Source organism: Oratosquilla oratoria, unplaced genomic scaffold, assembly GCF_046742065.1.
Source record: "Oratosquilla oratoria isolate Oo_2021 unplaced genomic scaffold, ASM4674206v1 SCAFFOLD45, whole genome shotgun sequence".
Lineage (NCBI taxonomy): Eukaryota > Metazoa > Arthropoda > Malacostraca > Stomatopoda > Squillidae > Oratosquilla > Oratosquilla oratoria.
Window position 1 is genome coordinate 2302065 of NW_027467710.1, and position 25662 is coordinate 2327726.

At 38.3% G+C, this 25662-nt stretch overlaps 1 protein-coding gene across 1 annotated transcript in view; it reads right to left on the reverse strand.

Moving 5' to 3' along the window:
• Positions 1-25662, reverse strand: part of LOC143023144 (neurofibromin-like) — a 375045-nt gene that overhangs the window by 303993 nt on the left and 45390 nt on the right. The window contains exon 10 of the mRNA XM_076181656.1: positions 23531-23669. Within this exon, the coding sequence (XP_076037771.1) occupies positions 23531-23669 (139 nt within the window). The remainder of the gene's footprint in view (positions 1-23530; positions 23670-25662) is intronic.

Genomic DNA, 25662 nt, shown 5'->3' on the forward strand with positions numbered 1-25662 from the left:
TACTAAAGAAAGTAAAAACAGAGGAAGACTGCAACTCATTACAACAAGACTTGGACAAAATCTGGAAATGGACTCAAAAGTGGGAAGTAAAATTTAATATCAAGAAATGTAGTATAATGGAATTTGGAAAAAGTAAAAACAGAATATCGAAAGATTACAAAATTGGTGAAGAAGACGTAAAAAAAGTAAAATCGGAGAAAGATCTTGGAGTGATAATCAGCAAGGACATGACACCGGATAAACATATTAATAAAATAGTCGGAGAAACCTACAATTTATTGAAGTCAATAAAAGTGGCATTTGCTTATTTACATACATACATATACCAAGGCTTTTTCCCCCTTACAAGGGGGGTAGCCAAAAAGAAAAGGGCATAAAATCATTCCCACCCATTCCATCCCTGAATATACTCCACACCCCTCCACCCTCCCTCTTATCTTAGCACCTCCTGAATGACGGGTCATCCCTGCACCTTGTCCACTGCCCTGGGTCAGAAGCAGTGTTGCAAGACACAGCACATCCACAGCAAGGCAGATTCATTAAATCGGCGACCCCCCCTCTTCGTCCCCCCATTGCATAAAATGAGAGGACGGGGAGAAATCCCTTCGGGCTGCGTCAAATTTTGCTCACACATACTACCTCACACCCCATCCACCCGCCCATTCCACCTCATGCTATCACAACATCATCCATATACAACCATTCTCCATTCACCCCTGTCTTCTGTCCTCTCCCGTCCTTCCTCAATAGACATTCCCCTCTTCCCCAAAGCCCCCTTCACCCCATCCATCCACCTCATCCTAGGACGCCCCCTCATGTTCACTCGCTCCACATCTGCCTTCCACACCTCTTTTACTAGTCTTTCTTCACTCATTCTTTCCATGTTTCCAAACCATCCTAATATTCTTTCATCAACCCTATCTCCCAGCTCCCTTTCCAAAAAATTCTAACTACACTAATAAGACCAAAACTTGAGTACGCAGCAACACTATGGACGCCCAGTACCAAAAAGAATATAAAACATTTAGAAATAATACAAAGAGCAACAACAAAACTAGACCAACCCTTTCCGAAATGACAAATGAGCAAAGACTGTCCAAATTAGAATTACGAACTCTGGAACAAAGAAGGGAAAGAGGAGACTTACTATCTATAGAATAATGAAAGGAATGGAAATCTTAGATAAGAATGACTTATTGAAATGGAATAATGGAAAAACGAGAGGACGCGAAGAGAAACTAAAAAAAAGATAATTACAGAAAAGATCTGGAGAGAAAAAAAAAAAAAAAGCTTCCCACACAGAGTGATAGATACTTGGAACAAATTAGATAAAGAAACAGTGTGTGCAAACACTATTCAAGATTTTAAGAAAAAACTTGATGCTGAGAGATACAAAGATGGGTCAATACGAGCATAGCTCCCTTCCTGTATAATACAACCAGGTAAATACACTAGCACCAACTCTTTCCGAAATGACATATGAGCAAAGACTGTCCAAATTAGAATTACCAACTCTGGAACAAAGAGGGGAAAGAGGAGACTTACTAGCTATAGAATAATGAAAGGAATGGAAATCTTAGATAAGAATGACTTATTGAAATGGGATAATGGAAAAACATGACACAAAAACAAACTAAAAAAAGATAAGTACAGAAAAGATCTAAAAAAGAACCACTTCCCACACAGTGATAGATACTTGAAACAAATTAAATAAACAGTGTGTGCAAACACTATTCAAGATTTTAAGAAAAAACTTGATGCCGAGAGATACAAAGATGGGTCACCACGAGCATAGCTCCCTTCCTGTATAATACCACTTGGAGGAAAAAAAAAAAAAAAAAAAAAAAAAAAAGCAGTGACAAAAACGGCACCTACACTATCAAATTTGACATACAAATAATGATTGGAGTAATTTATTCTATCAACACTGGAACAGAAAAGAGAAAGTGGTGATTTGTTGACCATTTACAGAATTATGAAAGGGATGGAGATGACTTATTAAAATGAAACAGAAGAGAAACAAGAGGACATGAAAAGAAGCTATAGAAGTATAGTTACAGAAGAGATTTGAAAAAGAATAGCTTCCCACATAGAGTGATTGATGTCTGGACCAAACTAAATGAAGAAACAGCGAGTGCCAAAACTATACAAGATTTTAAGAATAAAATAGATGCAGAGAGATATGAAAATGGGTCACTACAAGCATAGCTCTAATCCCGTAAAATACAACTACGCAAATACACACACCAAAACCAGCAAAAAAATGCCTAAACGTAAGTAGAGTCAAGTCGCTGCTTGGGGTTATCCAGAAAAGGATGTGCCTGAACGAAACACCAAAGACATACCAAAGGTTTGAAAGAAATGTATTTTTGGGATTTGGTAAGGATAATAGTAATATGTATAGATGTGGTGATTGGTTTGATGATGGCAACATCACCACTGGTTGATACTAGTTTTTATCATCGCATCACGCACAGGGCCCCTTCTCAAGCCATAAACACTATTTCATTCTTGCTGAGGTCAGATTTTCTTAATGGACAACATGACACAGTGCTGACCAAGTGAATAAGGGTGTTTACTCATGGCATGTGTCCCATTGGTCAGTCTATAGTATACAGAACTAATTCAAGCCAATCATAATTAGTTGTAGGAGCTTCTTGCCTCCAGAGGTTTCCTCTTGGCCAGCAGCAGAGTCAAGTTTAGTTCTTTCAGTTTTGCAGTCGGAGTGTTAAGTCCAAGAGCTAAGCATAACTTGTTCGTTGAGCACTCTCACAGATTAGCAGTCACAGTGGATACCCAGAGAGAAGGTCGGTACCAATTAGTCTCTTATAGTCCAGCCTCCCACACCCCACACATTCACAATCTAATTTGAATCTAAAATAATAATAAAACAAATAAAAGTCATAGATAGGAGAAATTAGTCTCATTCAACACCACCACCTTCCTGATATGAGATACACTTATTCGTGTTTCCCTGATCTAACCATTTTGGCCAGCTACCACAACAAAATTATACGTAATCATGGAGCACGACATTGGTGGCAGCAGTGGGATAAAAGTTCCCTGTATACTATAACGATTAAATTGGGACTAGCCATCCTTCTCCTTGTAGCCCCACAGGGGACATTCCTAAAAGAAAAAGTAAAGGCATAAGAGGGTCTGGAAGGCATAAGAGGGTCTGGTAGTTTTCGGACCAGCACCCTAAGGTTTGGGTCTTTTAATGTGCATGGATGTGGTACAGATGAGAGTAAAAGGGAAGAGATAGGTAGTATGTTTGTGAAAAGATGGATGTGTTGGCTTTGAGTGAAACTAAGTTGAAAGGGAAGGGTGAGTGTAAGTTTGGGAGTGTAGCTGGGAGGTTATCAGGAGTGAAGAGAGGGTGAGGGAGGGAAGGGGTGGCTATTCTAGTAAGTGAAGAGATAGGTAAACGTGTAGTGGAGTGGAAGGAGGTTTCCTCAAGGATAATGTGGATGAAGGTGAAACTGAGAAAGGAGATGTGGGTCTTTGTAAGTGCATATGGGCCTGGTAGTGAGAAGAGTGTAGAAGAAAGGGAGGCCTTTTGGATAGACTTAAATGAGTGCATAGAGGATTTAGGGAGAAATGTCAATGTAATAGTACTGGGAGACCTTAATGCTAGGGTAGGAAATGGTCCAATCGATGGAGTGGTTGGGAAATGTGGAGTTCCAGGAAAGAGTCGTAGTGGAGAGTTGATGATAGCAAATACATGAGCATTAATGGATTATGTAGTGGTAACTAGGATTATGATAGGAAGAGTTAAGGATGTACATGTGCTAAGGGGAGAGGGTGGGGGAATAGCAGATCATTTTTTGGTGGAAAGTAAGTTGTTGTTGTTGTTGTTCCCTAGACTGTCTGTCCGAGCAGTCCCGTCTCCCCAAGGAAGGCCACAGCCAAAACTGGGTTTTCCCACAAATCCTTTATAGAGTGTATGTTGTGTTGTTTGCGTGCATGATTGTGTATAATGCAGTCTTCCATTATGTGTTGTATGGTATGGGGTGAAGTGTTACATCCTGGGCAGCCTGGAGCTGCAACGTCTACGTCGTGGGACCACCCCCCAACCCCAAGAGTTGGGGGCCAATCAGCAGCAACCACCCCTGGCCATCAGCTCTACGCAGATGGAAAGTAAGTTGAGAGTGGAGGATAGATGGAGAAAGAGGAAAGGGACAAAAAGTAGGGAGGTTCTTAGAGTAAACTCTTTGAATGAAAAGGAAAAGGAGTACAAGAAGAAGAATAAGGAGGAGTGGGAGGGAGTGAAGGATAGAGTAGAGCTAGGTGTGGAGGAGGAGTGGGGATGGTTCAAGGAGGGAGTCATAAAGTGTGCAAGGATGGTGTGTGGAACAAGAAGGACAGGAGGAAATAGAAGGAAGGATAGTGAATGGTGGGATGAGGAAACAAAGAAGGTTGTAGAAGAGAAGAAGCGAGCTTTCACAGATTGGTTATAAAATAGGACGAGGGAGTCATATGAGAGGTACAAAGAAAAGAAAAGAGAAGTAAAGCAAAAGGTAAAGGAGGCAAAGAGGAGAGCAGATGTGAAATGGGGTAAGAGTATGACAGAAAATTTTGAAAGTAATAAAAAGATATTTTGGAAAGAAATTAAGAGAGGAAGAGGAGGCGAATCAAGTAGAGAAGAAAAGGTAAAAGGTGCAGATGGAGATATGATAATAGAAGAGAAGGAAGTAAGGGGAAGATGGGCAGAGTATTTTAGGGAGTTGCTAAATGTGAAGGAGGATAGGGAGGGAAAGATAGTTGCAGTGGGAAATGCGAAGAAATTGAGAGTAATGAGTGAGGAGAATGGAGGAGAAATAAGGAAGGATGAGGTGAAGGCAGTTGTTAAGATGATGAGAGCAGGTAAGGCACCTGGTCTAGATGGATGCTTTGCAGAATGTCTGAAAAAGGAAGGTACAGTGATGGTGGACTGGCTGGTGAGGTTATTTAATGTTTGCTGGAGAGAGGGTAGAGTGCCAGAGGACTGGAGGAGTGCCTGTATAGTTCCTCTTTACTAGGGAAAAAGGGACAAGTGTGAATGTAGTAGTTTCAGAGGGATTAGCTTGTTAAGTGTAGTTGGGAAGGCTTATGGGAGGATCTTGATTGAGAGGATTAGGAGAGGAACAGAAGGAGTAATTGGTGAGGAACAGTGTGGATTTAGGACAGGTAGAGGTTGTGTAGATCAAATCTTTGTGATAAGACAGATATGTGAGAAAGCTATAGGAAAAGGGAAGGATGTTTCTTTGGCTTCTATGGATCTGGAAAAGGCTTACAATAGGGTAGACAGAAAGGCACTGTGGGAGGTTATGCAGATATATGGGATAGGAGGAAAGCTTCTAGGAGCTGTTAAGAGTTTTTATGAGAGTAGTAGAAATTGTGTCAAGATTAGAAATAGAGAGAGTGAGTGGTTTGAGATAAAGGTGGAACTTCGTCAAGGATGCGTTATGTCGTCCTGGCTGTTCAACTTATACATGGATGGGGTGGTGCGAGAGGTAAATGCAAGGGTAGTGGGTCAGGAATTGGAGATGGTTAAAGAAAATGGAGAAAAGTGGGAGGTGAGCCAGCTGTTGTTTGCAGACGACACTGCGCTTGTGGCAGGATCGGTGGAGGGATTGAGGAAGTTGGTGACAGAGTTCGGGGGAGTATGTGATAGAAGAAAGCTAAAGATAAATGTGGGTAAAAGTAAGGTGATGAGATGTACAAGGGGTGAAAGTGGCAGTAGACTGGAAGTGAGCATTAAGGGAGAGTGACTGGAGGAGGTGGATAGTTTTAGATACTTGGGTGCAAATGTGGCAGGAAAACGTGGAGTGAAGGTGAAGGTAGAATGTAGATTGAGAGAAGCGAGTAAATGCCTTGGTGGATTGAAGAGTGTAATGAGGAATAGACATTTGGGAATGGATGCTAAGAGGAGACTGTATGAAGGAGTGATTGTGCCAACAGCACTGTATGGGGCAGACACATGGAACATAAGAGAAGAAGAGAGGAGTTTGAACGTGTTTGAGATGAGGTGTCTGATAAGTATGATGGGGGTTACTAGGATAGAGTGAGAAATGAGGAGGTGAGGAGAACAGGGGTGGAGAGGGAGCTGGGAGATAGGGTTGATGAAAGAATATTAGGATGGTTTGGACACATGGAAAGAATGAGTGAAGAAAGACTAGTAAAAGAGGTATGGAAGGCAGATGTGGAGGGAGTAAACATGAGGGGACATCCTAGGATGAGATGGATGGATGGGGTGAAGGGGGCTTTGGGGAAGAGGGGAATGTCTATTGAGGAAGGACAGGAGAGGACAGAAGACAGGGGTGAATGGAGAATGGTTGTATATGGATGATGTTGTGATGCATGAGGTGGAATGGGTGGGGGGATGTGGGGGTAAGGTAGTATGTGTGAGCAAAATTTGACACAGCCTGAAGGGATTTCTCCCCGTCTTCTCCTTTTATGCAATGGGGGGACGGAGAGGGGGGGTCGCCGATTTAATGAAGCGGCCTTGCTGTGGATGCGCTGTGTCTTGCGACACTGCTTCTGACCCAGGGCAGTGGACAAGGTGCAGGGATGACCCGTCATCCAGGAGGTGCTAAGATAAGAGGGAGGGTGGAGGGGTGTGGAGTGTATTCAGAGATGGAATGGGTGGAAATGATTTTATGCCTTTTCCTTTTTGGCTACCTCCCTTGTAAGGGGGAAAAAGCCTTGGTATATGTATGTATGTATACATTAGCCACAAATACATTGCAAAACAATAACAATATACTTGGGAGCAGAGGACATTGTTTATGAGCATGTATGAGATATTTATGAACATGTATGAGATATTTGTGAAATATGTGATATGCTATATATTTAAATTACAATGTTATGCAAAAAGTGTGATTTGTGACATGAAGAAAAATATAAGTGAAAAAGTATACCTGGCATACTCTCCTAAAAAACAGGGTGTCCAACAGAATTGACGAAAGAATTTTTTGGCGGCTTGCTCCGAAATTATAAATGGGCCATATTGGATGGAACCTATGAGGATATCCATTCCCTTATGTTTTATAAGTGGGCAATATAGGAATAAGCCTACGGAAAATATTGAAAGAAACCTTCAGGCAATATCAGAATAAGCCTACAGAAAATATTGAAAGAAACCTTTGGGCAATATCAGAATAAACCTACGGAAAATATTGAAAGAAACCTGCAGGCAACTTAATGAATTTGCAGGCAGAAATACAAAACCAGTGAGGATGTTTATTCCCTCTCAACTGAATGAATTATTGAATGAATTAGCAGGCTATTGAATGATTTATTGAATGAATTAGCGGGCAAAAAACAAAACTTAAGGAGAAGCAGGCAAATCAAAAACACAAATCGTTGAGGCTAAGGTTCAATGGCATTAAACGAGAATTATGAAGTCAAGGAGGAAGTCAGTTCCCTCTGGGCTGATAATTCAGCCCCAAAAGGAAATAACATCCATTTAAGGAAAAGACAAAATTACCTAGGTATGGAAAAATTTGTGTGGAAAATGTGATCTATATAAAGAGAAAGAAAATTACCTCGGTTGGAAAATGAATAGAGGAAGAAAATTACCTTGGTTTGAAAACACATGTTGCAATATAAAATAGGAAAAAGAACCAGAAAATATTTTAGAAACTTATTTTTGTGAAACGATGTTTGAGGTTATACCTTTTCCTGGGAAAAAAAAAAAAGGAGCTATGAAAAATTGAAAGTCTTGCTATAAATGAATTTAAAAAAAGTACGCATGGTTGTCTGTCCAAGGTTTACACCTTTCCTTGATGAAATATAAGTCCCGCCAGAAAAAGAAAATAATTTAATAAAGGTATGTACAGTCATCTGTCCAAGATTTACACCTTTCCTTGATGAAATGTAAGTCCCGCCAGAAAATGAAATGAATTTAATTAGATATTTGGACACAAAGAAAAGAGTAAAAAATTGAGCTCCCATTCAAAGTGAGAATATTAAGTGGTGCTTTTGTGGAAATAGTATAATGTTCCAGAGATGAGGATATTGATTTATTGGATGATGTTCTACATTTAATTAGCACTAATGCTAATAGTACAAAATTATTGTATCTAAAAAACTGAGTTTCTTCTTGCACATTGCCTGCCCTCTCTCCTCGGCTATGTATGAAATGAAATGTGTTAACCTATATGAATTCTGATGTAGACAGAATTGTGAAGTGGTGCATTGTATGTCTTAACAGCATTTCCAATTTAACCTACAGGATTAACCCGTTCCATACGGTGCCGCATACGTAGGCGGCATGAGGAGTAAGTGGATACGCGAGGCTGCCATATCGGCGTCTTGATTATATTTATTGTAGTTGCCCCTGCATAATGACATACTCTCTAAACTGTCTTCATCACATTTTCTATGGTTATCAAAATTCACGGGTGAAAGAGAGAACGATCGATATAAGCGGTGACTATATTTTATGATGCGAGTATTATTACGACACATCGTACGTCTGGCAGCTAATGCTGCCCGCGAGATTTTGAACCATACTGAAGAGGTTAAGACAGGAACCTATTAGCCAAATATTGAAGAGCTATATCTATATTACATAAACTTGGAATAAACAGATCATCTTAATATCTGTATATGTCAGCCATGACACTGAGAAATTAACTTAATTTCTGTATATGTCATTACTACACCAGTGATTTCTGCATATGTCATTATGTTATACCAGTGTCATAATTTGGATTCTTTTAACGTTTCAAGACCATGGTTTAACTTAATTCAATTGGATAGAGGTCTACATCTTGCTGTTGCAAAACCCAAGAGAAGGATTGCCAAAACTTTTTGTATTATGTTAAAGTCCCGTTCATCCATTGACACGATACAAGTACCGCCTGTTATTTGAAAGCCATACCTCTGATCATCAATATGGCAAGCATTTCACAAAATAAATTATTCTAATTCAAGAACAATAATAACAAGGACCATATCAAGTGATATGCAAAGGGCCATCTGATTTAAATCTTCGCTCACACCGCCGCAATTGAAATATTATGGACACCGTGAACCTGTTATAAGGGATGAGTTATACTAACTGATTGAAACATATATTGAATATTTCAGCCAAAATGACTAGGGTGTAGGGAGTGACATTATTGGATTTCAGACCTATACGCCGCGATATCATTCTTCACGTCCTAAGACGGACAGACAAAATGCATATTTTTGTTTCCACAATGATTATTCGGATGCTTTTGTTGCCTCTGACATTGCTTTGCAGATACACAGAGGACCAGTCCCATAGGATTTGCCAGGTGCTGAGTCAACTCTGCAGCGGACTAGTCATCACCCATGGCTCGGAGTGACAGACTCGTTCTCGCCAGACTCGTCTGGACCCAAGTCGCCCAATTTGTGGGAGAGCGCCCATGCTATTCTCCTTTGGACTACACCTGGGATGAGGCCCTGTCCCTGTCGCCTCGGGGATACTTTGGACTACACCTGGGATGAGGCCCTGTCTCTATTGCCTCAGAGATACATCTTCCCTACTATTGAGAAAACAATGACCATTGTTTTTAATTTGTCTAAAAGATATTTACATACATTTTAAACGAGGAGGTTTTTTCCACTCTGGGCCCATCGTTCCCATGGCCTGTTGAATTCCACTTCGTGGATTTCTATCCTCTCTGAGTTCAAAGCCCCTAGAGTTTTTTCCCTCCCTCAGTCTTGTTTTGTGTAGTGTGTGCAGGGTTGTTTGAGGCTGTGACATTTGTCGTGGCATGTGGGGACTCTTGCTTCTTCAAAGGGGGACCATGTGGCGATTGGTTTGACGATGGCAACATCACCACTGGTTGATACTAGTTTTTATCATCGCATCACGCACAGGGCCCCTTCTCAAGCCATAAACACTATTTCATTCTTGCTGAGGTCAGGTTTTCTTAATGGACAACATGACACAGTGCTGACCAAGTGAATAAGGGTGTTTACTCATGGCATGTGTCCCATTGGTCAGTCTATAGTATACAGAACTAATTCAAGCCAATCATAATTAGTTGTAGGAGCTTATTGCCTCCAGAGGTCTCTTGGCCAGCAGCAGAGTCAAGTTCAGTTCTTTCTGTTTTGCAGTTGGAGTGTTAAGTTCAAGAGCTAAGTATATGTTGTTCGTTGAGCACTCTCACAGAGTAGCAGTCACAGTTGGAACTGTGACTGGGATACCCATAGAGAAGGTCGGTACTGATTAGTCTCTTATACTCCAGCCTCCCACACCCCACACATTAATTCACAATCTAATTTGAATCTAAAATAACATAACAAATAAGTCATAGATAGGAGAATTTAATCTCATTCATCACCACCATGTTTGTGATATGAGATAAACTTGTTCGTGTTTCCCTGATCTAGCCATTTTGGCCAGGTACCACAACAAAATTATATATACGTAATCAAGGAGCACGACATAGAGGATATGGAAAGTGAACCTAGGTTTAACAATATAATAAGAAATAGGGAAATCAACGACTTGTTAGTTGAAATAATCGAACTTAAAAGTGAATGCAAAAGTATATACAAAGAAGTAGCCCTATTAAGAAAGGCCAATGATGAAAATAAGAGGGAAATAGATGAGTTGAAAATGGAACTAAATAGGATAAAAGGAGAAAAAGAAAGATTGAAAAATTAAGATATGAATAGGAATGAGGCATTAAAGAAAGAGATGAAGGATCAAATGCAGGCAGTGACCGAGAAAGTGGAAGAAAAGATAAAAGAAAATGACTTCCAAGAAATAAAGAAACAGTGGAAAGTAGAACAGGAAAGTAAAAAATTATCTTTTAAAGAAATAGTGGAGCAGCAGGTCAAGGAGAATGCTAAGGAAACAGTAATTCAAGTGATTAAAGAGAGATAATTTGGTCAGGGACACAATGGACAAAAAAAGATGCATTGTAGTCTATGGTATTAAAGAGAAGCATGATCATTCTAGATATAGAGAAAAAGAGGAAGAAGAGATTGCTAAAGAAATTCTGAAAGAGATTCAAGAGGAGGGACAAAGCTTAGATAAAGAAATTGAAGAAACATATAGAATAGGTAGATACTCAAAAGAAAAACAATATAGGCCACTAAAAGTAAAACTTAGGTCACAAATGATTGCAGAGGAAGTACTATCTAGAACAACAAAACTAGCAAGCAGTGAACAGTACAAAAATGTATGGATAAAAAAGGAAATGAGCAATGAAGAATAAGAAAAAGACAAGCAAATGAAAAAAATGAAAAAAGAACCGAGACAGAAAAGATTTTTTCTTTTTGGAATGTGGTGGATCTGAGGCTGAGAAAATTGTATATCAGGAAAAAAGGAAACAAAGCAGACAGTAAAAGACGTAAAAGAAAAAATTATAGTTAGCCTATACCAACACAGAGGGAATTATTTCAGGAGTGAATGAACTAAATGACTATCTGGCATTAGAAAAACTAGACATAAAGGCAATAGTAGAAACTAGATTAAAAAGTAATCTATCACCAAATACTGTGCGACAAAGTCTATACATCTGTTGGACGAAGAATAGAAAGGAAAAACAGGGTGGGGGAGCATTATTTTTGACTAGGAAAGACTCAAATGTGACAAAGATAACAGAAGGAAAAAACAATGTAGAATCAATTATGATAAAAGTTGAAAGCAATCACATGAAAAGTAGAAAATTTGTAGTGTATGTGCCCCCCAAAATAGTCCTGGACAGAAAGCGATCATTCCATACTGTTGGAAGATACAGAGTATGAACTGACTGATATACTGAAGGAAAGAGGAAATATAGTAATTATAGGGGATTTTAATTCAAAAGAAGTATGTTGGGAAGAAATGACAGTAATGGGTGGAGAAGACATCTGGGTCAACATGCTGCTCAATATGACCATTGAATACACAATAACTCAGTGGATAAAGGAAAATACCAGATACAGAATCAATGAGGAACCATTGAGACTGGATTTAATACTTACATCAGAACCTGAAATTGTGGACAGAATAAATTACAAATCACCAATAGGAAAGAGTGACCATGTACTAATAGAATTCAAACTAAAAGAGCAAATAGACCTAAAAAGAAATGAGAAACATAGAATAGGAAGACCAATGTATAGTAAAACGAAATTTGAGAAACTTGAAATATTCTTTCATAACACAAACTTGGAAAAATTCCTAAATGAAGAAACAAGGATGGAAGAGAAATGGAATATACTAAAAGAAATTCATAATGAGGGAGTGAACAAATTTGTACAACAAAAGCAAGAAGAGTATACATAAAGAACTGGTACAACAAAAAATGTAGAAGCTGACTAGCTGAGGATAAACAAGACAAAGCTTGGAAAAAATGGAAAAAAAAAAGATCAACTGGCAAACATATATCAAACTAAGAAATGATTATGTAAAAATATGCAGAGATAAAAAGTGAAAATATGAAAAAGAATAGAAAAATGCAAGGAACTACCAAAAATATCTTACAGTTATGTGAATGGTAAACTAAAAAACAAACAAGAAATAGAAAAGCTGTGCCAGGGAAATTATGAATATACAGAAAAACAAGAAATAGCAGAAATTATGAGCAATCATTTCAAATCGGTATTCACAATTGAGAACTCACCTGTGAGGGAATAGAGACAGAAATCCCCCCCTATGAAGGAAATAACTGTAACACAGAAGGAAATCAGTGACCAAATAAAAAACCTTGATGTCAGAAAATCGCATGGTCCAGATGTAATTGCAAATTGGATACTGAAAGAATGCATAGAGGAGTTAACAGATAAAATGTACAATATAATCAAATGCTCACTCAAAGAAGGAAAGGTACCACAGGACTGGAAAAATGCAAATATTGTACCAATATATAAAGGAAGAAACAAGGAAAATCCAACTGCAGATCGGTCTCCCTAACAAGCTCAGTAGCAAAAATATGTGAAAAAGTTATCAAATGTAGATGTAACATCTGGAAGAAAAAACTATACTGAATCCAAACCAATTTGGATTTAGACAAGGAAGATCATGTACAACAAACCTGATCTGCTTCTATTCAAGACTAATAGAAATAATACAAGAAAGGGATGGATGGGCAGACTGTGCCTATCTAGACCTACAAAAAGCATTTGATAAGGTACCACACAAGAAATTAATAAGAAAAATAGAATCAATAGGTGGCATCGGAGGAAAATTATTGGAGTGGATGGAAGACTTCCTGACTGGGAGAAAAATGAGGGTAGTAATTAGAGATAAATACTTGAAATGGGAAGAAATGATAAGTGGTGTCCCGCAAGTTTCAGTGCTGGCTCCAATCATGTTTGCCATATATATAAACAACATGGATGAAGGAATGGAGTGTTTCATGAATTTCTTCGCAGATGATGCAAAAATACTAGAGGAGGATTGTGAATCATTACAATCAGACCTGGACAAAATCTGGAAATGGACTCAAAAGTGGGAAGTGAACTTCAATATCAAGAAATGTAGTATAATGGAGTTTGGAAAAAGTAAAAACAGAATTTCAAAAAATTATAAAATTGGTGAAGAAGTCAAAAAATTGAACTCAGAAAGAGACCTTGGAGTAATAATCAGCAAAGACATGACACCGGAAAATATAAGGAAATTATAAAATTGGTGAAGAAGTAAAAAAAATGAACTTTGAAAGAGACCTTGGAGTAATAATCAGCAAAGACATGGCACCAGACAAACATATCAATAAAATAGTTGGAGAAACCTTCAACCTATTAAGATTCAATGAAAGTGGCATTTGACTACTTAGATGAAGACATGATTAACAAATATTACTTACAATAATAAGACCAAAACTGGAGTATGCAGCAACACTATGGACACCCAGTACTAAAAAGAATATAAAGAAATTAGAAAGAATACAAAGAGCAACAACAAAGTTGGCACCAACTCTCTCCAAATTAACATATGAATAACGATTGTCCAAAATGGAACTACCAACTCAGGAACAAAGAGAAAGAGGTAATCTACTGACTATTTATAGAATCATGAAAGGAATGGAAATCCTAGATTGAGATAATTTATCAACCACTTCCATACGATGACGCCTATGTAGGCAGCATGAGGAGCAAGTGGGTACTCGATGATGCCGATGTCGGCATCTTGATTATATTTATTGTAGTCATACTTACGTAACTTTCATTCTCTCTAAACTGGCTTCATCATATTTTCTATGGTTATCAAAATACATGGGTGAAAGAGAACGAACGATTGAGCACCGACTTTATTTTCTATAATGCGATTATCATGACGCAACATTGCACGTCAGGCAGCTAATGCTGCCAGACGTGCGATATGCCCCGGAGTGAAGAGGTTAAAATGGACTATGGAAAAACAAGGGGACATGAAAAGAAACTCAAAAAGGATAACCATAGAAGAGATCTGAAAAATAGCTTCCTACATAGAGTGGTGGATACCTGAAATAAATTAGATAAGGTAACAGTGTGTGCAAACACTATTGAAGATTTTAAGAAAAAACTTGATGCTGTAAGATACAAAGACGGGTCACCACGAGCATAGCTCCCATCCTGTGTAATACAACTAGGTACAACTAGGTAAATACACACACACAGACATGTCCCCAGACAAGAAGATAAACAAAATAGTTGGAGAAATCTATAATTTACTAAGATCAATAAAGGTGACTTTTAATTACTTGGATGAGGTAATGGAAAAGAAATACTAGTCACACTGAGAAGACCAAGATTGGAGTGCACTGTGACACTATGAACACCAAGTACAAAAAAGAATATAAGGAAAATAGAAAGAACCCTAAGAGCAATGAAAAAGATGGCCCCAATACTTTCAAAATTGAGATATGAACAAAGATTGTCTAAACTGGAACTACCAACCCTGGAACAAAGAAGAGAAAGAGGTGATTTATTATCCATTTACAGAATCATGAAAGGCATGGAAGTGCTTGACAGAGAAGACTTAAAGTGGGATAGAAGAAAAACAAGGGGACATGAAAAGAAACTCGAAAAGGATATAAAAGGTATCTGAAAAAGAGTTTTCCACACAGAGTGGTGGATGTCTGGGACAAATTGGATGAAACAATAATGTGTGCAAACACTATACAAGAATTTAAGAGGAAACTAGATATTGCGAGATACAAAGATGCACTATGAGCATAGCTCCCTTTCCCATATAATACAACCAGGTAAATTACGGTTACCCAGTGCTAAAGAAGATATAAAGAAAATTGAGAGAATCCAGAGAGCAACTACAAAAATTACCCAAAACACCATCAAAAATGTCATATGAAGAAAGATTGCCAAACTAGAATGTCTGACTCTGGAACAAAGAAGAAAAAGAGGTGACTTGTTGACCATCTACAGAATTATGAAAGATGTAGAAGTCCTTGATAGATACAACTTACTAAATTGGGCTAAGAGAAACACAAGAGGCCATGTAACGAAACTCAAAATGGACAGTTATAGAAGATACATAAAAGAGTGGTGGATGTATAGAATATACTAGACAAAACAATAGTGTGTGCAAAAACAACACAAGAATTTAAGAGCAAATTAGATATGGCAAGATACAGAGACGAGACACCACAAGCATAGCTTCCCTTCCCGTAAGATACAACTATACTATTTCCATTATCTCGTGACCCACAAGGTGTTGTCTGTCATGTTGTCATGTACTGAATCATAACATTCAGCATATACCAGAAGCTATCCACTACCCCGAGTATGTTAACATGGTCATTATATGACCAATATATATGTGTTCCCATTGCTTGTAAAAAATCACCTATGCATAAATACTGAGTGTCCATACTCAGTTCATGTATTGTACATTGTAGAAGTCGAGTAGACAGTAGAAAAAAAATTGTGTATAACACTTTGTTTTGGCAACAGCCACTATGTGTATGAAAATAGCACCATTGACAACCGCCAGTCCTTTCCTTGTGGAATGTTCTGAGATGTAGATGAGTCTTGATGGGGAATGGACTGCCACTGAAGTGCTTCCTGCTACTGGATAATGCCCCGGCACATCCCCTCGACATGCAGGCACATCTTCCCCAAGACCTGGATTTCATCACAATTAAATTCCTGCCTCCAAAACCACTTTCTGTAACCAATGGTCCAGCAGGTCATTTCTAATTTCAAGAAGCTGTACATGCATGCTCTGTTTGAACGCTGCTTCACCGCTACCACTGACACAGACCTAACTCTGCAAGAATTTTGGAAGTCCCACTTCAACATCTTGCACTGTGTCAAGATGATTAGCAAGAGCTGGGAGCAGGTTACCATCAGGACTCTACAGGCAGCATGGAAGAAGCTTTGGCCATCATTTGACAGGGAGTGGGACTTCGAGGGCTTTGAGCCATTGGTCACCTCAGACATCGTTGCGCTAGGGAGGGACCTGGGCCTGGAGATGGACAGGGATGTCAAGGATAGGAGAGCACGAGGATGAACTGACCACTGAGGAGCTGATGGAGCTGCATCAGGAGCAGGTTGCCGAACTGGCCTGGGAACAGCTAGAAGTTGAGGGAGATGATGATCGTGTTCAGGGCCCCACCACGGAGGTGAAGGAGGCCTGTGTAATGTGGAGGAAGCTCTACGATTTCGTGGAGGTTACACACCCGGACCAGACACTAGTGAGCTGTGTTGCAGGCCAGTTCAATGAACTGGTCATGCCTCACTACCGCCAAATCCTACACACACAGCGCCGGCAAGCAACTATCACAGAGTTCTTCCAGCCTCGTGCCAAACAAAAGCACCCTGATGAGGGTGCTGTTCCAGCTGAAGCAGCACCTTCTCCTTCAGAGGGGGGTCAGTAAGCCCCCACCATTGCACCACCTCCTCACTCCCATCCCCCTACGCTAGCTGCAAGCCTTACCATCAGGAGGTACAAAAGATTGCTTTTTTTCATTATATTTTTTACCTTGTAAGTGGTCTTTAACATTGATTTTTTTGGCATTAATGTTGCAGAAACATCATAATCATACCTATTTAAGTCTGTTTGGTGACAGGCTTCATCATATCAGAGGGAAAAAAGGAGACTTTTTTGAGGTTGGGAATGAATTCATGGAATTAACACTGATTTCAATGGAAAATAGCATTTCTTCACACAGAGGCATACAGAATGGATTAATTGCATAGAGGTACCATTGCATTCTACCTATTGTTTCAATTTTTCTTAGTAGCTTTTTGTGTGATACTTTGTCAAAAGCCTTTTGTAAGTCCAGGAAGGCACAGTCTGCCTAACCATCTTTCTTGTATTATTTCTATTAATCTTGAGTAAAAGTATATTAACCACTTCCATACGGTGCCGCACACGTAGGCGTCATGAGGAGCAAGTGGGTACGTGATGATGCCGACGTCGCCCTTTTCATTATATTTATTGTAGTCGTACCTACGTAAGATTCATTCTCTCTAAACTGGCTGCATCATATTTTCTATGGTTATCAAGATTCACAGGTGAAAGAGAACGAACAATTAAGCACTGACTTTATTTTCTATAATGCGATTATTATGACGCGACATCGCACATCAGGCATCTAATGCTGCCAGACGTGCGATGTGCCCCGTATTGAAGGGGTTAAGTTTGTAGTGCATGATCTTCCAATTCTAAATCAAAGTGGTTGGGGTTTAGTATGTTGTTCTCTTCCAAGTGTTTAATCCATTTATTTTTAATAACTCTTTCGTATATTTTTGCAATTGTGCTTGTAAGGGATACCAATCTATAATTTGATGGATTTTCTTTATCTCCTCCTTTGTATATTGGTACAATATTTACATTTTTCCAATCTTGTGGCATTTTACCTCTTTGAGTGAGAAGTAAATTACCTTTTGTATTTTAGCTGTAAGTTCATCTATACATTCTTTCAATATCCAGTTCACTATTCCATCAGGCCCATATGACTTTCTGATGTCAATGTTCTTTATTTGGTCCCTTATTTCTTTCATTTTGGGGGATCCTTCTCACTGTCCTTCATCCCACATTTGTGAGCTTTCAATTGTAAATACAGACCTAAAGTGTCTGGTCATTACTTCAGCCATTTCTATATCTTCTATATATTCTTTGTTTCCTTCACACAGTTTCACCATTTCATGTTTGTATCTTAGTTTATTGTTTACATATCTGTAAAATAGTTTAGGATGGTCTTTGCATTTGTCCATTATATCTTTCTGGTGGTTTCTTTTTTCCTCTCTACGTATATCTAAATATTCATTTCTCAGTTTAATGTATGTTTGCCATTTAGTTACTTTTTTGTCTTTTTTCCATTTTTTCCTGGCTTTGTCTCTTCTATCTTTAGCATTGCTACACTTTTTGTTATACCAACACTTTATGTAAAACCTTTTTTGTTTCTGCTTAGGTACATGTTTATCGGTTCCCTCCTTATATTTTCCTTTAGAAATGTTCAATTTCTCTTCCATCTTTGTTTTATCATTTGAAAAATTTTCCCAACTAGCATTTAATTTTTTTTTCTAAGTTTTACAAAGTCAGTTTTGATGTACATTAATCTTCCTTCTGTGTTTCTCATTTCTTCTCACATCATTTTGTTCCATAAGTTTGAACTCTATTAGTATGTGGTCCTCTTCCCAATTGGTGTCTTATGATTCATTTTGTCCACAATTTCAGGCTTAGATGTGAATATCAAGTCTAGTCTCGGTGGTTCTTCAGTGTGTCTATATCTAGTGTTTTCTTTGACCCATTGAGTCAATGTATAATCAATGGTCAGATCCAGTAGGACATTGCCCCAGTTCCTCTCCACCTTTTATTGTCAATTCTTCCCAATTTATTTCCTTTGCATTAGAGTCGCCCATAATTACTATGTTTTCTCTATATTTCAGTGTCTTAGTTAATTCATTCTTTGTGCCTTCCAGTAATTTTGAGTGTTCACTATCAGACCAAGCCTTGGTTTTGGGGGGCACATATACAACTATGAACTTTCTGCTTTTCATACTGCTATTTTCAACTTTGTGATGAATTCCACATTTTCTTTACCTTCTACCTTTATTATATTTAAGCCCTTTCTAGTCAATAACATTACTCCTCCCCCTGTTTATCCGATCTATTTTTCAACCAATGGTTGTATAAACCTTGTCCCACTATGCTTGATTGTATAGGACCTTTTAGTTTTATCTCCACAATTCCCATTATATCTGGTTTCTCTATTGACAAATAGTCATTTAATTCATTTATTCCAGAAATCATAACGTCCATGTTTGTGTATGCCACTTTTAATTTCTTCTTTTCTTCTCATTTTTGGTTTATGTCTCCATTTTTCTGATGTACCATTTTCTCAGTCTCAGATCCAGTACTCTCCAATTTTTTTTTTTTTTTTTTTTTTCAGTCTCCGATCTTTTCTCGTTTTTTTCCTTAGCTTCATTTCTCAGTGCCCTATCTTTCTCTATTTCTTCTTCATTCATTTCCTTTTTTATCCACACATTTTTGTAATTTTCACTGTTTGCTAGTCTTGCCGCTATCATTTGAGTTCTTTGTTAGATTTTCATTGGTCTGTAGTTTTCTGTTTTGAGTATGTACCCATCCTATGCACATCATCAATTTCCTTTTTCAGATTCTGTCCCTCCTCTTGAACCGCTTTCAGTATCTCCTTCACACTTGCTTTTCTTTTTCTCTTTGGTATTTGTGTACATTGTGTTTTTCTTTGATACCATAAACCACAATGCATTTCTTTTTATCCACTGTGTCTCTCACCCAGTTTTCCTTTTCTTTGATCACCTTAATCACTATTTCCTTTGCATTCTCTTCTACCTGCTGTTGTACTATTTCTTTGAACGAGTTTTTGATTTTCATGTTCCAGTTTCCACTGCCATTGATTTTTTATTTCATTAAGATCAGTCTCTTTGATTGATTCTTCCATCTCTTCGGGTACAACTTGTAATTGTTCTTTGACCTCTTTCTTCAGTTCTTCGTTTTTGTTTCTAAACTCATTTTCCTTTAATTTTCTCTTTTAATCATACTCAGTTAACTTTTTAGATCATTCAATTGTTTTATTATCTCATTGTTAGTTCTGCATAAGCTTGATACCTCTAATTGCAAAGCTCTGTGGTCTAGTTTTAAATCAGTCAATTCTTCTGCCAAGTTGTTGATATCTCAATTCCTTATTACTCTGCTAATACTAGTATCTCTTTCTATATCCATAATTTTATCCATTGCTCTCCCTTCCCTCCGAAATCCCGAAAATAACTCAGTCTTACCTGTAAGTCGTCTTCGGAGTTACACTAATACATGTTTTCTTTGGATCACTTCCAGTGGCGACTCCACTCTAGTCATATCCAATCCCCTCTTAGTTGGTTCAATGATTCTTTTTTCATCTAAACTACCCTCCATTCTGTGCAAAAAACTATGTTTTCCAAGAACTGAATTGGATACGATACCAGTCACACGAAAACATAATGCTACATCCCGAAAATAACAACAAGGCATTTTCCCTGATTCAGCAACAAAGCACTAGGTTGGAGCTCAATGTTTAGACCTTCCTGTAGGACGACATGTAGTGAAGTGTGTATGGTGAACTATGGCCCCCAAGCAAGCAGCAACCTCTCATGAGTTCGGTTATTAGGAGGCAGTTAGAACCGTAGAAGTACGATTTGATATCTTCCTTGGCCAACCAGAGCGATGCTTTGGAGTACGAATGATGTCACTTCCTTCGTCTCGAAATTTCTTGGTCCACTTTTGCACTTGACGCACTCCAATTCCCACACAAATAGCAATATATTTACACTTATAACCCTCCTTATAGAGGGTTATGATTGTACCAACTGTGTCTCTTTCCAGCTCTTTACCACTTCCCATTACGGAGATATCAAGGCACAAAAACAGAGACCACCGCAAAAAAAAGACTACTCTCCGTGAGAGATGTTTAGAAACTGACTCCATGTGACATCGACTGCGCCTAAACAAAGTTGCCAAATAGTGTGTATTGTCTCGGCTAAATACGGGTACAAACGCTAGCATTGAAAAATAGCGAAAAGTTTGGCTGGAAAGTTGTATTTTTCGCATGTTTTGAGTTTAGGGGAAAGTTGGGGCGCCTATAATTTTGCGCCCAAACTTTTCGCGGCTACTGTATATATGTATATATATATATATGTATATATATATATATGTATATATATATATATGTATATATATATATATATATATATATGTATATGCAAAGTAGACCACTAGCTAAAACTAATGAAGCAGAGCGCTTTCATATATTACATCTTCAGTGCAAAAAGTAGTTTTTGCACTGAAGATGTAATATACGAAAGCACTCTGCTTCGTTAATTTCTTTTTCCAAGTGGTCTGCTTTGCATAAGTGAACACAAGTACCCATGTTCTTATTAGCATGCATATATATATGTATATATATATATATATATATATTATATATATATATATATATACATATGTTGTCACCTTATAGTATTCCCTGGGTAAAGCTAACAATACTACAAACAGCCTAACAAGCTGGTAGCAGGACACTTTGCTCTAGAAACATGGATGGCACCTCAGAATGGACTCATCTCTCAGTAACAACCCTGGAATGGAAATGGACTAACATAGGATATAAAACTGGGGATAATTAATATTGTCATCCTTAGAAAGGTGATGGTGATGATGATGGAGAGAAGACTTGACATGTGGGGGAAGGAGTAAAACAAGAATAGTGGGATACAGATCAAAACTTATTCATTGTAACTTTCAGCCCTTCTTTATAGGTAAAGATGGCAGTGAGGGTGGCATAATGAATAAAGAACTAGCAGATAGAACTGAAAATGCACAGTACATTATTAGAGAATTCAATAACCATAAAATTTCCAGGTCTCCTTTTTTTTAAGTTACATGTTTTGCATCAGAGAAGACCACAGCAGGAGAAGGAAGAATCTTATCAAATGACAACTGACAGAAGCAAAAGGAAATGTAATGATAACTGAAGACTTAATGCACATATTGGGTTAGACAGAACTGGTCTACTGGGACTGGAAGTGTTTGGAGTATGTGACAGAAACAGAGTACATTTAGTTCATTTTTATCTTATATTAAATATCCATCATGACTACCAATCAATTCATCGCTCATGTCTTTCTTGCAACAGCTTCCAGATGGGATCACAAGTCACTCAGGGAAGATATACTGTGTTGTTGTCTTGGGACTGTTAGTGAGGCATTTTACTATGAGTTGTTGTGTCTGCTCTGAGTGGTGGTTGCATCTGGGGCAATTTGAATCTATGGCCAAGCCTATTCTGTACTAGCACTGTCTTAATGCTGGATGGTATCCTCAGTGCATGTGTGCCAGTGGGGTTATCAGGTGTGGGATGATTTTTTGGTGGTGTTTATGTTCTGAGTCTGGTGGTCTGTCTTGAAGGGCTTGTCTAGTGATCCAAGTGTGCATTTGTTTTTGTAAGGATGTTTTGTGTAGTATAAGTAATTAGTTGTTAAATGTTTGAATAGTATGCTGCTGGTGTACTTTTTTGTTGCATTCTGTTAGTGGTGCTTGAGAAATGTAGTGTGAAGGGTATTTTCTATTTAGGGTTCTGGCACAGAATTGTGTTCCTCTCATTTTCATGTGGTGTTGTATGGTTTATTATAAATTGGTTTCTATATGCAGGTGCCTAGTTGGGGTGGTTTTGGTGCATCCTGTTATTACTTAGTGTTCCATTTAGTGAAGTTTGGAAACTATTTGTCATGCGGATTATTGGGAACCATGCTGTGGATGCATAATCGAGGGGGGTTCTTATGAATTATCTATTGATGATTACTGAATTCTTTTTGGTTGTCCAAAGTCAGTGCTTGCAATGAATTTAAGTAGGTTTTTCTTGCTGATTTTTGTTGTCAGGTCTTTGATATTTGGTCTGAAAGTCATGAGTGTATATAATGCGAAGCCTAGAATTTTAGGGTTCTTTTTCAATGGAAGTATTTGGCCATTCAATTTTACTACGCAGTAGTTTTTTAGATCCATGGTTATCTGGTGTGAGCAATGTCACTGTCAATTTCTGAGGTGAACTTTCCATTATATTATTTTCTAGCCATTATTCCAGTTTGCTCACTTAGGATTGGATGTTCTTTACTGCAATATTGAATCTACTGTGCTGGGTTATTATTTTTAGGACATCTGCATATTAGAGAACAATGTTGTTTTGTTTAGGTACTGGGGTTGGGAAATCACTTATGAAGAGAGTGAAGAGTAATAGTTAAAGTATTGCACCCTGAGGGACTCCACTGTATAGCTTTTTTGTTTTTGAGGTTTGGTTGTTTTGGATTACTCTACAGTCTTCCTGCTATTAAGTTGATTTACCACTTCTTGTCATTGTTATGTTTATCCCAATTATGTTTTTGGATAGAATATGTATAGGAACTTTGTCAAAAGCCTTGTTCACATCTATGTCTATCAAACTATTCTTTCTGGTGGGGCTTTTTCAATGAATCCTTCCAGCATTTGTAGAATGTTTGTGAACAGTGTGTGGGTAGGGTGGCCTTCCTTGAACCCTACCCATTGTTTGGATATTGTCTGTCTCTATTTGTGTACATCAAACAAATCACAAAATCATACAAATATACCCAATGACAATTATCATACCGGTATACGCAGTGGAGGTGGGATGCAACCTTGCGTAACTTTGTTGAGTGTGTCGGAAAACATTGAGCGTAGTTCACTAGACTTACTGTATACCAAATCTGTTTGTGGCCACCAGGGTAATCTTGGTTGTGTGATGATCCTGAGGAGCAAAGAAAATCAAGCAATAAGTCAAGAGTATCTTATCTTAAAAATATAAATTATTAAGAACTGCAATAGAAGACCATGCAAGGACACTACCTGATCCAAAAGTCAAATACAAAATAACACTTCAAAATATAAGAAAATAAATGCACATGTCAATAAAATCCATGACAAAGTCTATATATCAAAGGCTTCTTCCACTTTATAAGAGAGGTTGCTAGCCAAGGCTTGCACCCATCCCCATCCATCTCAATTCCATCTTTCACCCATTTGTTTCCCTTTCATTTCAACTCCTTATGGATGACAGAGTACAGCATACTATTAAGGTGGTTAGCTCACTGATTCTTAAGTTCAATATAATCAACACTGTCTGTCTCAAATTTATTCCACTTTGACTGTGCAACTGTTAACTGTTTTTCCTATTTTCCTCATACTTGGGTATCAACTGCATGTTACTGTGCAGTATTAATTGCATAATATCTTGGGGAGGCCATACAGACTACTGCCACATATCATTTGTCTATGAGTAAAATCTCTACTCCAAGTGGAATGATAATACTTTTGTACTCCAATTGTCCCTCCTTTATGCTGTTCCTTTAAAACAGCCTTTACCACTTCCGTCGGTATTCCTTTTCTTTTCCCCTGTATCCCCTATGGTAGGGGGAGTAAAATTTTGCCACTGCAATTGCCATGAGAATTGTAAAAGGCAATAAAGTGGGTTGGAGTGGAGGGAAGCATCTTCAAGGTTAATGTGGGCGAAGGTACAACTGGGATGGGAGATGTGGGTTTTTGTATGTACATATGGAACTGGGAGGTTTTTTCCATAGTTTTAAATGAGTGCTTAGATAGTTTTAGTACAAGTGTTAACCACTTCAGTACAATGATGCGTATGTTGGCGTCATGAGGTGCAAGTGAGTACACAAGGATGCTGGTGTCAGTGTCTCGATTATATATAAATTTTTGTAATTGTACATGAGTTACCCCGGATTGTGTGAACTGGTTTGATCATGTTTTCTATGTTTATTTTTACTCAGAGTAAAAGAGAATGAGTAATACAGTAGTGACTTTATATTTTATAATGCGAGTAGTGTGATGCAAATTACATATGGCAGCCAGTGACACGAACAAGAATTTGAGTCGTACTTAAGTGGTTAATGCTGTAATTTTTGGTAGATTTCAATGCTATAGTAGGGGAGGAACCAATATATAGAGTAGCAAGGAAGTTTGGAGTACATATATATATCAAGGGCTTTTTCCCCTTACAAGGAAGGTAGCCAAAGTCAAAGGCATAAATCCACTTCCACCCATTCCATCCCCACATGATCCACTTCCATTCACCACCCCTCCCTCCCTGTTTTCATGGATACTTCTGGATGACTGGTCATCCCTGCATTTCACCCACTGCCCTGGGTCAGAAACAATATAGCAGGACACAGTGCATCCACAGCAAGGCTACTTCATTTAATCATTGACTGCCCCCCCCCCCCCACTCTGTCCCCTCATGCAGAAAAAGAGAAGACGGGGAGAAATCCCTTTGGGATGTATCAAATTATCATTCATACACACTACCACAGCCCCCCATACCCCATCTACTCCCATGCATCACAGCATCATGTAATGGTGACCTTTCTTGTATTTTTATGTATATTTTCCCGCTATTTATTTATTAATATAGTATACTATATCTTTTTAATCAAACCATACGTTCATGTATTGTTTACCTGTGAATTCGTGGCATAGCCAAGCGATGCCAGTCTTTTGATAGTCGCGGAAGTGAGTGCACATCAGTGCTTGTATAAACACTATACAGTACATTGAATTTGTCTTATTTAGCCACCCTTACATTTGGTGGCAGCAGACAAAACATTTTATATTGTGTGAACTCATTTAGTGCCGCGTGAACATTCAACAAGTACTCTCAAAAGTGAGTTTAGCATACTCGGAACATTCGTGGCCGGCTGGCAAACAAAAATATTTACGTGTACCTTTTG